This window comes from Perca fluviatilis, chromosome 10, assembly GCF_010015445.1.
Source record: "Perca fluviatilis chromosome 10, GENO_Pfluv_1.0, whole genome shotgun sequence".
NCBI classification, from domain to species: domain Eukaryota; kingdom Metazoa; phylum Chordata; class Actinopteri; order Perciformes; family Percidae; genus Perca; species Perca fluviatilis.
Genome location: NC_053121.1, coordinates 27431597 through 27446116, shown reverse-complemented (window position 1 = coordinate 27446116; position 14520 = coordinate 27431597). Strand labels below are relative to the sequence as shown.

At 36.7% G+C, this 14520-nt stretch overlaps 1 protein-coding gene across 3 annotated transcripts; it reads left to right on the top strand.

Annotated features, from left to right (window-relative positions):
- The first annotated feature begins 1069 nt into the window (after positions 1-1069).
- On the top strand, positions 1070-13776 carry LOC120566264 (cytokine-dependent hematopoietic cell linker). 3 transcript variants are annotated; one of them, XM_039812579.1, is made up of 18 exons: positions 1071-1288; positions 5267-5355; positions 5456-5514; positions 8461-8614; positions 9827-9879; positions 9979-10021; positions 11094-11144; positions 11219-11253; positions 11367-11377; positions 11467-11550; positions 11829-11850; positions 11971-11995; positions 12077-12161; positions 12250-12266; positions 12366-12460; positions 13018-13092; positions 13185-13340; positions 13428-13776. In XM_039812579.1, exons 3-18 carry the CDS (start codon positions 5512-5514, stop codon positions 13578-13580), a joined length of 1062 nt encoding a protein of 353 aa, XP_039668513.1. In that variant the 5' UTR covers positions 1071-1288; positions 5267-5355; positions 5456-5511; the 3' UTR covers positions 13581-13776. The 3 variants fall into 3 exon arrangements, with proteins under 3 accessions (XP_039668510.1, XP_039668511.1, XP_039668513.1); XM_039812576.1 differs by lacking the exon at positions 11367-11377 and having other exon boundaries at positions 1070-1288; positions 11094-11253; XM_039812577.1 differs by lacking the exons at positions 5267-5355; positions 11367-11377 and having other exon boundaries at positions 1070-1288; positions 11094-11253.
- Positions 13777-14520: the final 744 nt, after the last annotated feature.

Below are 14520 nucleotides of genomic sequence, written 5' to 3'. Positions count from 1 at the left end.
TTCCCTTAGGGTTGTAACCGTGGTGAGTGTTGCACATTGTTTGAGGTCACAGTTTTTTGAAGTTTAGAGAATGAGGCTTTTAGGCAGAATATGACCCATATAATATCCTAAGCGAGCAGCAAGGTTTTAAAATAAGAAGTAATGCTCCTATATCTCTAACTACTGTCAATGTGCCCTGTTCATGGGCCAATAAAACCCAGCTGCATGGCCGGTGTTGAAAATATTCTCAGCATGATTGTTCTGCCTCATTTTAGCTGTTATATACTAACAATTAATAGCTTAAATACAATGCATCTCAATATCATATAAATCATATAATTTTTGGTTTGTGTGTTAACCAGCATATCATAAAAACATCATGCTGATATTAAATGTTGTAACTGGGCATTTATTAATCTGAGTGCTGAAAATGTGACCATAGATTTTTAAAGTATTATCTGTGACAGTAGACTCTTCATTAAGTGTTTATTCAATAAACTGAAAATATTACACTCAAGTGAAAGATCACTTCAAAGGTTAAGCTTAAATAAGATAGGCCTACTATCACAAATTGTAATTTGGGTTTACCTTCTTGTTTGATATAAAAATGAAGCCAGATGATGACCTGATTGTAAGAGTAAATGTCACCCTTCTTCCTTTTGCACTTTGCAGAGCAGAAAATGTTGAAATGTCACCATGTTACTGCTCAAATTAAGAGAAATAGTTGACCCTGATTTATTGAACAAATGGTCTGAGCCTGGTTTTCAGATATAGTTTGGGAGCTTGCACATTTACATTTTGCAAAGCTGTTGCACTCACACTCGCAAAAGTTGTCAACACTGCATGACAAAAGCTAATATAGGAAACATCGAGGTTGAGGCTCTTGGTCAAACCCTCAATGGCTTTTCATATATATTAATAGGATGATGCAAAAACATTATTAAAAAAAATGAAATACCCAGAACACAAACAATGGTTCCGCAAAATATTTGAAATCAGAGCGACAAAGCAGAAGAAGAAGAAGAAGCCCTCCGCAAACAAACCTTTTACTGTCTAAACAACAGTGAAGACCTCAGGTTATAGGCCAGTTATTCACCACACAGGAAGTCATTTTGGGTTACTGCAGTGGGCTGCCTAACTCCGACATTCAGACTTTCAGCAGCCTGGGGGTTTTCTGTATGTCAGAGCGAGGGAAATAAAAACTGTAGACTATCTATTTCTGTAACCAAATACATGCAACCAAATAGGCAGAATTTGCTGGACACCCACTGATGCAGGTGTGCCCTTGTTGTACAAGTCTTCTGAAAAGGTAAGTAACTGCTGTATTTGTCAATGTGTAGAAAAGCATCAAAAAGTTAGTCTGTAGTAAAAATAGATGCAAAGGACAAGTATGGAAATATAAAAAGACAACCTTTGAAATGCAGTATTTTCTGCTAGAGTTGAAAATTCAGCTTTGATTAAAATTCTATTTAATGCATAGTAATCTTCATTTTTTTATGTGAATTTTGTATTGGGGGGCACGTTTAGTCACAATGCTATAAATCAGTCTGACTATGCAAAAAAAGGCGCAAAACTCATTGCTATAGTTGCATGTAATACTGATACATTTAAACGTCTTTGTGTTCATGCTAAATAACAGACATCTTCAATGCAAGATTTAAATGTAGTGATAGTGATATACTGTATACTTTACAGCAGATGGACTTGAAAAACCTCTTTTTCATCTTTTTATCCAAAGTTGTAAAAGCAAAAGCCTCATATGAAGTTAAATAAATAAATAAATAATTATTTTTTTCTTTCTTAATATGGGTAAATTTAAATCCCTATTTACCTGTTGTTTATATTGTATTTGAAATAAAATATAAACAGGTAAATAAGGAATTTTATTCATATAAACCTATTAACCTTAATTCAGTCCGAGAAGCACTTAACATAGAGACATACATTTAATCAGAATGACTGACTAATCCTGGAGGCTCAAAATACACTTATTGTCATTAAGTATTTGAACAAATCTGGTACTAACTCTAAAAGAACTGTATAAATACATATTAACTGACACAAAACAAATTAGCATAGGATTAATTTAACACATAAATATCAACACCAGTGACAATTATAGCAACAACAGTGAGTGGCATTTTTTATGACAATTTAAAATGTTTCCCAGTTTGATCCCTGTTGATATTGTGTTGCTCCTCAGATTGAGCTCTTTCTCGCTCTCTGCAGTTGATACTTTCTTGATGCCCGTAGCAAAGCTAGGTCAAAATCCTTAAGTAGTCTGGTGCTTTGAGTTGCCACAAATTCTCTGCACCCAATTTCCACGGGGCAGAAGTTTCTTTTCCAGACTAACTCCTCAACCTCAGACGCTGGCTCCAAGTACCTAATCTCTTTCCTTTTCATACGTCTCATCCAACACCACTTCCCATGGCCCAGTAAGCTCTGCAAAGTAGACAGACAGCCCCGCTGAGTGTTGGACCACACTGTCAAATCCAATACTGAGTGTGATTCTCCCTTTTGGGACTGTGAGTTGGTAGCCTGTAATGTTTCCTGGCATTTTCACAATCCTCACTTCTATTTTAGGTAGGTTTCCTTCCTGCTTCCTGTTTTGTTTTCCGTCACAGCCAAAAGGATTGAAAGAAAAAAAAAAACTGTCAATCAAAGAGTGATTGATTGGTCCTGACCCAGTGGCTCTCTTCCTCTTCTTGCTTCTCTCCCTGGAAACATGATTTTAAAATATCATACATACATATAACATAATATGTCTTAAAAAAGCTCATAAATGGAGGATACGTGACAAAGACCCACGTATAAGTCTCATCTTTCTTTTCACCATTCAGATTCAAATCATATTCGTGACACTGTGGAGCACTACAATTCTGGCACTTTGTTTGCACTATCCAACAATAAAGCAACACAAGGTTAAAAAGTGCATACATTTTTCTTTGTTACAAAGCGTAGACCGTTTGCACATATCAAGCCAAACTGGGCATTGTTTGGATCAGCAGGTCTTGACAATTGAATAGTCTGGAGAGACAAACCAATTTTCATTTTTTTCACTTGACATATAGGTTTAAGATAAATATTTTGAAGAGAAAATGGTGAAACCAGCCCTGCTTGCCTTACTTACAGAGAGATTATCTGAGATGAATCCTGGGACACTTATACCAAGGTGTTATGCTGGGAAGAATTAAGTGCAGCATCTGATACTGTTGCTCTGTGAGCATCTTACTAATTCTTATTCATGAATACTAGTGGGTTTCTACTTCATAAAACTCCTTCAGACTAACAAAAGCTTTGTATCGTATCTTTTAGTTTGTGATTACATTTTTTTTAACAGAATACAAAACATACAACTCACACCATGAACACCCCCTCCCCCCGTCATCAGCACCCACCCAGAGAAAAATCAAGAAAAGATGACACAGTAACCACAATATTCAAAACCATTCAACAGAATAGCAATAAAAAAGACAATAAACCATAACCCAAATAAACATGTATAAATGACAAAACCATAAGCCCATCATACGTCTCTCCGCAGCACAAAGCTTCCTAGGAGTCCTCCAGAAAATTCTGTTACTTTCCCCATTTTCTTGTATAGACATCCAATCTGGCAAATCGTTTATATATAATTTTTTCAAATGCCCACGCTCACAGGCCTACTCCTGGATTGACGGCACCCCTTCATTCCTCCATCCTCTTAAAATAATCTCTCTGGTTATCATTAAACTAGTCTGGACCCAGCTTCTCATGTGCTTATCCATCCCGTTTAGGATTGACCCATCTCCCAGAACAAATTATCTTGGGTTGAATAGAACCTGGGTCCCTGACATAGATTACCATGTATCCCACACCAAAATTCCTGGACCTTATCACAGGACAATAGGACATGAAGTAATTGTCCGTCCCCAACAATTTGGTGTGTCTTTCAGACCAATTCTAAACAATCTGGAGGGAGTTAAATAGAAGTGATGCATAAACTCACATCGCGTGACATAGTTTTAATATTCCTACAGAGTCCGTCCCACTACTCATCATCTAGTGTAATACTCAGATCCCTTTCCCGTGTTTTTTTGAGGGCTGTCCAGGCTCCATCACCTAGGTTCTGCATAAGCATAGAATAATACCCAGAAGCCTCATGACCTTTTCCATATTTCAACAACACCTTATCTAAACATTCTGGTGTCTTCGGGGCTGAAGAAATAGACCCAAAAATCCTCACTAACAGATGGCGAAGTTGCAAATATTTCCAAATTGCTGTACCACATCCTCAAAAGATTTCAATATGCCACGGAGATACAGTTCCCCCAGTGTGACAACCGTATCGTATCTTTTAAGGTAGAGTCTGCAATTCTCGAGAAAGATTGTTTAAAATTCAAACTCAACACCCAAACAAATACACCCCTGCCGTCAGTGCAATACAGTATGTCACATAATTTGCTGCCACAGCAGCATTTTTTCTACACTATGCTGATGACACCTGACTCTCTCTTGACAAAGGAAAACAAATTATATTAATTGACTCTGCTCTGTTGAAGCAAAACAACTATGTGATTTTTGGTGAACAACAGCCACTAGTAACAACTATGAGATAGTGGTGCTCAGCAATGTCAGTTGCAGCTATATCTCTCCAAAGATTAGCTAACATTTGCAACCTCAAGCTACGTTTCATTCAAGACCAAGCTGTAGTTGCAAAACCTCAGAATGTACTGACTGAACAAGGATGTTTAATTGTTTTATTAAACAAGCGTTTACAATTCTATTTAGACAACTAAATACATCACCACAAATCAAACAAAGCAATCCTTATATCTTTAGTGATGTTCTTCCCCACTATAATTATATTATTTATATTATTATTTATTTTTATCCAAAGTTGTAAAAGCGAAAGCTTAATTTGAAGTTATATAAATATATATTTTATATTTTCTTTCTTAAATTAAAAACATTACTAACCTGTTGTTTATATTGTATTTGAAATAAAATATAAACAGATAAATAAGGACTTTTAATCATTAAGCTAAATTCAGGCTGTGAAGCAGTTAACATAGAGACAAATTTAAGTAAATTAGAATGACTGACTAATCCTGGAGGCTCAGTGAGATGTTCTAAAGATTAACACATTATATAATTTTTTTTGTATTCATATGTTTCTATGTTTAAGCAACATCTGTCCTTTTTGTGTAAAAAATAAAATTATAAATCTGTCAATATTTGAAAAAATGTGTTCCACAATAAATTCAGCTATAATTTCTTTCCACTAAATGTTAAAACTTTAATTCAGATCAACAGACTGAGGAGCCCAGTGAGAACAGTGAGGGGCCACAAACAGCTCTGTTTTGTTGTGTATAAAGACCTCGTTCTTCGGCATGTGTAAGTGTTGAGGAAGAAAAGTCCAAGGACAAATTGTGTTGGAAGGCCACATTCTTCAGCAGAACACCAAACTAATGATGTTTTTTTATTTCTGTTTCAGGCCCTCGTTAGCTGCAGAGAGAGAGAGGGAACAGCCATGAGTCTGCTGCTGTGATAATGGTGAGTTATGGTGCCCGTATCCACAGCGTTTCCCCGATCGTTCCACGTGAATGTTCCGAGGGGAAACTTTGGGAGTTTGCAGCCCCCTGTGTAATTACCTTTTAGCACAGAAATGATGAAGGAGTGAGATTCTGTTCTGCCATTGTTAGTGCACAGCAAGAACAACACAGAGCAGACCAGGATTATGATTCATAACTATTGTTTTGTTTGGAATTATACAATTAAACTATGAAATAATATTTACATTTATTTAGTCTTACTTATTAATAGAATAATCATCTCTCAAATTCACGAAAGCCCATTAGATTGATAATATGTTAATGTAATTTTAAGGAGTCATTTGAATACATCTACTGTATAAAAGATGACAACAACAAATCATGTCTTTTAAAATTAAAGTAGTTGTTTTTAACTCCACATACATGTCTTATTATGATTATAAATACTACCTGCAAATGTGCTGTAGACAGGGAACTGGCATTGATGACATTAATGAAACCTTAATCCTCATTTACACGCACACTGGAACAGAATTTTTAGTCACACTGTTTTTTGGAAACTTGCAATCACATTCAGATGCTTTTTATGATGTACTTTCTTTCCATTGTTGGCTCATAATGCTTTTCAGAAATGCAGCACAGAGCAATGGCACAAAATGTAAAGTGTTTTCTTGGATATCATGTTTCCGGATTTAGACTCCCTCACATCGACTCCAAAGTCACATTAACTCCTTTTAGGTTACTTTTACTTTCTCTGCCTTCAGCAAGAAGCATGCTAATAAGAAATGAAAACTTTATGTTATAAATGTAGTAGTAAGGCAGTGTCTGTACTGGGTTAAAAAATAATAATAAAAAGGTTCCCTACCAGTAAATGTCATCCGCTTGCAGGATGATGACAGGTTTCCCTTTTGGTCGATTAGATCCCTTTAGCCGTCTGAAGACTGCAAGTGTGCATCATCTGCAGCCCCTAAATAGAGAGATAAGTTAGACATTTTCAGCACTCTGGGCAAGAATGTGCTCCATGAAAATCTTCGACAATGTAACACGTTGATGTTAGAACGTGGCCCTATGGGGCAAGTTATGAATGGCCTTTGCTGAGATTTAAACATCATAATATTATATCATAATAAAATCACCTAAAACCTAACACAGTACTTAAAATACAGGTATAGAGTACGGTTACTTTTAGTTACGTTTTGTAAACATATTTTTATGATTTTATACATTTAAGAAGTTATGCATATTGAAACCAATAAAAGCATTTGCATTATATAAAATATTAAATAAGTTAGGATTAATGGTGAAATTATACAGTCAATGTCTTTAGTGATAAAAAAGAGGATTAAACTAAAATACAGGCAAAATATAGTTGCAAGCATAGGACTGAGTATGGCATAAATAACTCACAATAACATAAATTTATGTCCTTCACCTTAGCCTTACACTTCCAATGCCTCTTCAATGTCCAGAAATATCTCCCAAATACTAACTGTGTCAACCAACAACCAAAAGAGGGGCAACTATAAGGGCCAATAGGACTTTATTGTATTGGGGATGAGAAAAAACATCCATAAAACAAAAGCCCACCACCGACCTCTAAAAGTTTTGAATCTCAACACATTCCCACAAATAATGATACAAAGTGCCTTGGTATGTATTGCACTTTTTACATTCGTCAGGAATATTAGGATCAAATGTATTCAGTTTTACAGGGGTGATGTGTTCTCATTACACATTTTTTTTGTTTGGGCCTTTGCACATATTGGACCCCAATCATCCTCTAAAATGTCCTCTTATAAGTCTTGAATCCACTCATGTCTCTTATTGCTTTTACTTACATTTGAATGGGCCTATTTATTATACATTTTCAACCAATTAGGGACAGTTATATTAGACTCTAAAAGGTACACATTGAGTAAATCTTGTCCAACCACCTTTTGCAATATAAAAACCTAATATGGCGCTTTATTTAGAAGAGACATTTCCCCCATTTGTGCATATACACAGCTAAACAAGTGGTTATTGTAGGAATCATTGTCTTTCAAAATAAACTCTCAGAGTTCATCATTACTCGTGAAAACAAAGGAACCTGGGCTTCAAAAGAAAGACATTTCCTGCTTTTGGTGACATATTGGTGGTGATACTGCACATGCCGAAAAAAAACATAAATTTCCTCTCAGGAAAAGCCAATCTGGATTTTCTGATGTGAAACACAATTCTTTTTTCAAATTGAATGAGAGAAGCTGGTTTGATTGACCATGACTGAAGCACCCACCTATTCAATTCAATTACATTCAATTACATTCAATTACATTTTATTTATAGTATCAAATCATAACAATAGTTATCTCGAGACACTTTACAGGTAGAGTAGGTCTAGACCACACTCTATAATTTACAAAGCCCCAACAATTCAAATAATTCCTATAATACAGTATATTCATCCTAATCTCACCCATTTGTCCAGCTTTGCACATGTGCACAAAATACACAGTCACAATGCACTTTGTATCATGTGCCATTAATTCACAGAAATAGACTGTGTTTATTATTTAACAGACTAACTTTTTTCTGTATAAATGTGTGCGTGTTGGTGTCTGTGTGACTACAAAGAGTGAAGCTTTAAAAAGGAAATCCCTTCAGAGACAAGCAGTGGGTTGTGTTGCAACACCTCATTATAGCTTCCTGTGCTTATCAGTGTTGTATACATGTATCGTGTCTAACACTACTCAGAATATATTACTGTGTGTTACTGTACGAAGCAGCAAGACTCAAAGACAGATTAATATATTCTAAATGAATGCAGAATGAGATCAAAAGCAGTCTTTCTTGTCTTAAATCTTAGTACCACACATACATAATTTCCAAGAGCTCAGTGTTAAAAGACGTTTGTCTATTGCACACTTGGTATCTCCAATCGGAAGAAACTGCAATTTTCTCTCCACAGGATCGCAACAGGACAGGCAGGAACAGAAATCAAAGATGCAGTAACAATAAGAGCGTCATGGAGCCTGAGTACGACGTGGTGGGTGACCTGGAGGAAGAGCCGCATGTGCGCATACTTCCTGCAAGGCCCATACATGATGAGAGAGAGTATGCAGGTAGAGAAGAAAACAATGACTTTTCACTCACATTGACAAAAGCTCCTGTTGTGCTGTTTTCAGTTCCAGTTTAGGTTACTTCGATTTTAGTGTGGGTTTTGCTTCATTTTGTCATCACAAATGTTTAGTTTAAGTTTCGTTTCTGTTTTGTAACCTAGTTTGTAACAGTTTTGTTGGTCGCTCAGTGGGCTGAGAATGAGTAATTCTGTCCGTGTGTAGGAGTGAATTTGACCTTTAATATTTGTCCCCTTCTTGTCTTACTTTCATTATTCATGCTTGCCTTAAATGTATAAAAATATAGCAATTAAAATAGATAAAGAGTTCATAAACCTCTAACCATAAACCTAAGAATTAACTCTAAGTCCCAAACTTTAATTTGAAGAAGTTTTTGCGTCAACACATTGAGGGTGAGTTTGTTTCACTTGACTTCACAGAAAAGATCTGATGAACATAATTTTTGTTTTGTTTTTGTTAAAGACTTTTTTTTTGGCATTTAATTGATAGGACAGCTTAGACATGAAAGGGGGAGAGAGAGGGGGAATAACACGCAGCAAAGGGCTGCAGGTCAGAATTGAAACCGCGGCTGCTGCGGCGGGGAATGAGCCTCTGTACACGGGGCGCATGCGCTACCAGATGAGCTACCCAGGCACCCCTGGTGAACATAATTAGAACGAAGCTGAATGAAACGCAGGCACAAAAATAACAGCTCCACCACAAACTGTGGTGAGAATGAAAGCAGTGTGTATCTGAGAGAGAGAGAGAGAGAGAGAGAGAGAGAGAGAGAGAGAGAGAGAGGCAGCTCCTGCTGAGTGAGCATGATCTGCCAGTGGGTCTCCAGGGCCATCTGTTGGCTGAGTCAGACAGCGGGAGATTACAATTATCCAGGAGCCAAAGGCGGAGGGAGGGAAGCATGTAGTGTGAATAGACTCCCTTTACTCTCCTGCATGGATGTGGCCCACAGCCAGGGGCCTCACAGCTGCACGTCTACAACTTCATACTGAATGTGGCTTTTAAATGTGTTCACACTTGGAGTGTTCTCTCTCTGTAATCAATGCAGTCTGCTGCTGCTTCTGCAGCGTACTGCTGGGACTGGCAAACACTGAGTTACAACAATGATACAAACTCATGGAGTGTTTGAACTGTCAACAGACACTGAAGCTACAGAAACAACTGAAACTACTTTCATTGCTGTCACTGTCTTTTACTTTCAAGACAGGGATCTTCCAAGGTCATCATCGGCTCGGAGCCTTGTATCACTCTCCACTGTAAGCTTTCTGTTTTTTTTGTTTTTTTTATTAATGCTCCATTACAACTGTACTGCTGTAATTGTCTGCTTATACTTTATGTGCTCCTCACTTCTTCAGGGTAACTCCAACATCCTCTCAGGAGAAATCCCATTTACTTCAGGTAAAGTGACATAACTCTCCATCATCATTCTGAATTTTGATTATTGTGGTAAAGACATTCTGGGGAAGTCTTACTTGGCTTTTCAGTACTTGGCCACAGGCTGCTACTCATCAAAAACATACACAGGGTTACTTAACAGGCATTATTGAAAATGTAACATAAAATGAAATGGCTCTCTGGAATGTTAGAGGGTCACGCATGGTACTGAAAACACTAAAAACAAACGCGAAACCCCCACTGCAGAGCTTTGTAAGTGTCTTTGAGCTCATTGTATTGTTTTTACAGCACATTTACTGCATGGGTCAGTCTTTTCAACCTTCATAGACTGTTTCCAGCTCTGGTTAACCCCCTGAACACTGCTAGAGGCAGGCAGTTAAGTTAGCAACTAGCTAGTGAACGTACGTTTTTTTTTTTAGGGTGACCTCTTACCACCAGTCCAGGAAGAGCAGATGTAAAATAGCCTCCAGGCTAATTCTGCCACATTTTATATTTTTTTAATGTATTATTAGTGTGCATTGTCCCTCATAAATAAATCTGAAATAAATAAAATAAAAAAATAAATAAGTGGTGTGGTTAAAAACCCAGATATTTGTTTCATTTCAAATCAAATGTAATGTTTTTTATAGAATTAAATGTGATTTATATAATGCATATAATATAGCTAATGGATTTCAAGTCAGTGGCATTACTTGTTTTAGTTTAAAGAGTCCCTGTTATGCTTTTTTGGATTTTCCCTGTCTTTTAGTGTGTTACATAGTTGTTTGTGTATGTAATAGATGTATAAAGTACAAAAAAAACAATTTCACTCAATATGGAGCTTTCTCTCCCACAGACAGCACTTTTTCCTCAACTGCCTAAAAACGCCTCGTCCACATTCCTGTTTGAAATTCCTCAATTAATGATGTCACTGATTGATAATGCCAGCCCAGGCTTTTGGGGAAGGCGGTCTAAGAGCTCAAACAGAGTGTTTTATGCAGAGGAGCTGCAGCAATGGGCAGAGAAACATAATATGTTTTTTAGTAAATGTACACTACACATAATTATTTCTGCATTCTGTGTATCTTAAACACAGGACCTGTTATAAATAGAGACCTGAAGCCAGGCAGAAGAAAGGCCAAATCAGGTAACTACTTTACTTTACTTTCAACACCCTCTGGCCTCAGAAGCACCCCACGTATTCACATGTTGCTCTTACAGATAAGAGGGTCACACCTGTGGCGCCAGCTGAACAGGTAAACACCTGTGCCATATACATATATTGTTGACTCTGTTTTTGTGTCAATAAACCGTGCTAATTGCAACTTATAAAATAGGTGATGACTTTTCTCTCTTTCTAATATCACAGCGCTCACACAGGTATTTTTCTCAACTACTATTCAAGTTAATCATTGTTGGGTTTAAATGGGTTACGAATGGACTCACAGATAAAGTCTGTGCACTTCCAGGCGCTCTCCACCACCTCCACCGTTGACCTCAGAGGTAGTGAAAGACTTGCCCAGGCTGACTCTACAAGAATCCTACAGGAGAGAGTGAGTGAATTACTGTTGTAGCAGGGCACAAAGAAGGTAGACAGACCATCGTCTGTTGTTGTCTTATTTTGCTGTAGTTGGCTTTGACCCTTTGTGACCCTTTCCTCTGTGAGTGAATGGTGGAAAGTGAAAGGAGGCTCTCTTAGTTTACAGTTTGCACGGTGGGGCAGTACTGCCATCTGCTGGTTAGAAGAATAATAACAGAAAAGATTTGAGGCTTTCTGAGATTAAGCATATTGTTGTTGTTATGTTTAAATAATGCCCCTTTTTCATTTCAGTGGACAGAAAGCAACTAAAAAAGTAAGTAGTCAAGCATACAGCATTATTTCAATGAAATAACTAAATTAAACTTGTAACCTGACTAAAAAAGACTCCTTGACAAACTTTTAAATCTAATTGTCTTTTTAATACTTCTAATAGGCAGACTCCAGATCACTTACCACAGGTAAGAGCTAGATAAGTGTGAATGTAACATTTTTAGTTAGAAACAGCTACATTGTTTTCATAATGTTGAATGTGTTTTTAGGTCTACAGAGAGCTGAAAGTGTTTCATCACTTCACGCCAATCACAGACATTCTCTGGATTTGGAAACTCATAATTTCGAAACAAGGTGTGACTTTAATTTCTCAGGTACAGTATATCAAGGCAATTATTTCATGTTATGTCATGTTTGATTTACTCTTTCTTCCTTTATTTAGGTCACAACAATATTTAGGTAAGTAATGTTATAGTTCATCAGTATCATTACACAGTTATTGATTAAACGAGTCAACATGTCAACAACAACAACAACAACAACAACGTCTATTTAAAGAAAGGGTGCCATCAAAACGTCATCACCATGAGTGGCCTCAAACTAAAGAAGACGTTGATCAACATGACTTTGTTCCAATGGAAAAGCCTCAACAGGTATACGTAAAAAGTCTATAGGTGTAAAGTCATTATTCACTAACTCTATAATATAAAATCTATAATATTCATTGGTGGAAAGTTTGAGATACTTATAATTCAATATTTCCATTTTTTTTGTTACTTTATACTTCTACTACACTATATTTTGGAGGCAAATATTGTACTTTTTTACCTCACCACATGTATTTAACAGCTTTAGTTATGTGTTACTTTGCATATTTAGATTATTAATACAAAATATGAATTCATGAATAAATGATGGCTAAACTGTTCAGCAATATATGAGGTAATTAAAATTAGCCTCACCTTAAGCTGCAACATTAAAGTAATGTACACGTTAATGCATCACTAATTATAATCCAGTAATATAATAGCCTATAGTCTATATGATTCGGAAATGGACCATTCTGCATAATGAGTACTTTTTGTAAGATTTGGTAATATTTTGAGCTCAGAACCTTTACTTGTAACTGAGTATTAAACACTGTAGTATTGCTTCATGTACTTAAGTGAAAGATCTGAATACTTCTTCCACCTCTGATAATATTTGGCAGACCTGTGAAGAAGACTGGTATGTTGGGGCTTGTACTCGAGCAGATGCTGAGCACGCCTTACACCTGGTGAACAAGGTACTGGTTCTCTTATAATATGACATTAATAAATATAACTAATAGCCTATAATATGTCTGAAGCTAAACTTCTTTTGTTTCTCACACTTTAGGACGGGGCATTTTTGGTACGAGACTGCTCCATCAACACCAACAGTGAGCCCTTGGTGTTGGCTGTGTATCACGAGAAGAAGGTTTACAATGTAAAAATCCGGTTCATCAAGAGCACCGCCAAGTATGCCCTGGGCACGGGACAACGATCAAATGATGTAAGTAGACAAATTAAAAAAGATAGTTCAACAAGCACTCTCTTCATTCATTATATTTACTAAAGCTCACATCTTATTTCTCCTCAGATGTTTGACTCTGTGGCAGATATCATCAAGTTTCACACCATATTCCCAATAATACTCGTCAGTGGGAGAAATACTCCCGGAAACAAATGCCCAGACAACTGTGTGCTGACTTGTCCAGTAACGAAAAGGGATGTTGACCAGCTGCTGCAATAACACATAAAATATAACAGCAAAGAGAATCTGCTCCATCCCATCTGGTTCGTCTCACTAATATGTATGTTACCTACAGTACGTGACCCAAAACATCCAATAACGTTAACCATGAGCATGTTCGGAAAAAGATGAGTGTGTATACCAATTGTGAAAGTGTTTGCTTGTGTCAATAAATACAAAAACTGTTCCATCTAAATCTGCAACTAAGGATTATTTTCATGATCAATAAATCTGATGATGCATTTTTTGTTTAGTGTGCCCACATTCCAAAAACACAAAGATAATTACTTTACAATGATACAAAATAAAGCAAACTCTAAAGCTGGAAGCAGAGAATAATTATCATGTTTTCTTGATAACTTTTCATTTTTTAATCATAACCAGAATAGTTGACAATTAATTTTTCCAAGCATGTCAAAATTGTGAGATTCATGGCTACACAATCAAAATTATGACTCAACGTTAAACTTCAGGTGCCGCCGGAAATTTCGCAGGATGTCCCTCTTTTCGGCTAGATGTCCGTCACTTTCCACTTTCGTTGTGTTGGCATTCTAAACTCCGGTCGATTTATGAGGACTGTGGTAACTGCTCCTCAGATCTCTGCAGGGTAAATCCAGACAGTGTAGGGAATTATGTCTAAAACAAGGCCCTAAGGCCTGTCAAATCTGACTCCAATTTATTAATTCCCACGCCTTCCTTGAACTTACACTTGACTTACAGTTAAGCAAGTTTACTTACTACTTACTGAAGTTTACTCCAGCATTTAAGTTTACAAAACACAATTGTGGTTTCACAAAATTACACTTAGTTTCCCTAACCGCAGACAAATGTATATGGAGTTCAAGTCAGCAAAGTCTATGTCAAATTATGAATCCCGTCTAACCATATTCCTAATCTTTTATATCTTGCTTGAAGGAGTCCCCCTCCTGTCTCCCTCCTG

What these genes read in the sequence shown, in the direction of transcription:
- LOC120566264 (XM_039812577.1), top strand. An exon ending in CTCCAGATCACTTACCACAG is followed by an intron (nt 11,996 to 12,076) that starts GTAAGAGCTAGA and finishes ATGTGTTTTTAG; the next exon opens with GTCTACAGAGAGCTGAAAGT. An exon ending in CAATGGAAAAGCCTCAACAG is followed by an intron (nt 12,461 to 13,017) that starts GTATACGTAAAA and finishes AATATTTGGCAG; the next exon opens with ACCTGTGAAGAAGACTGGTA.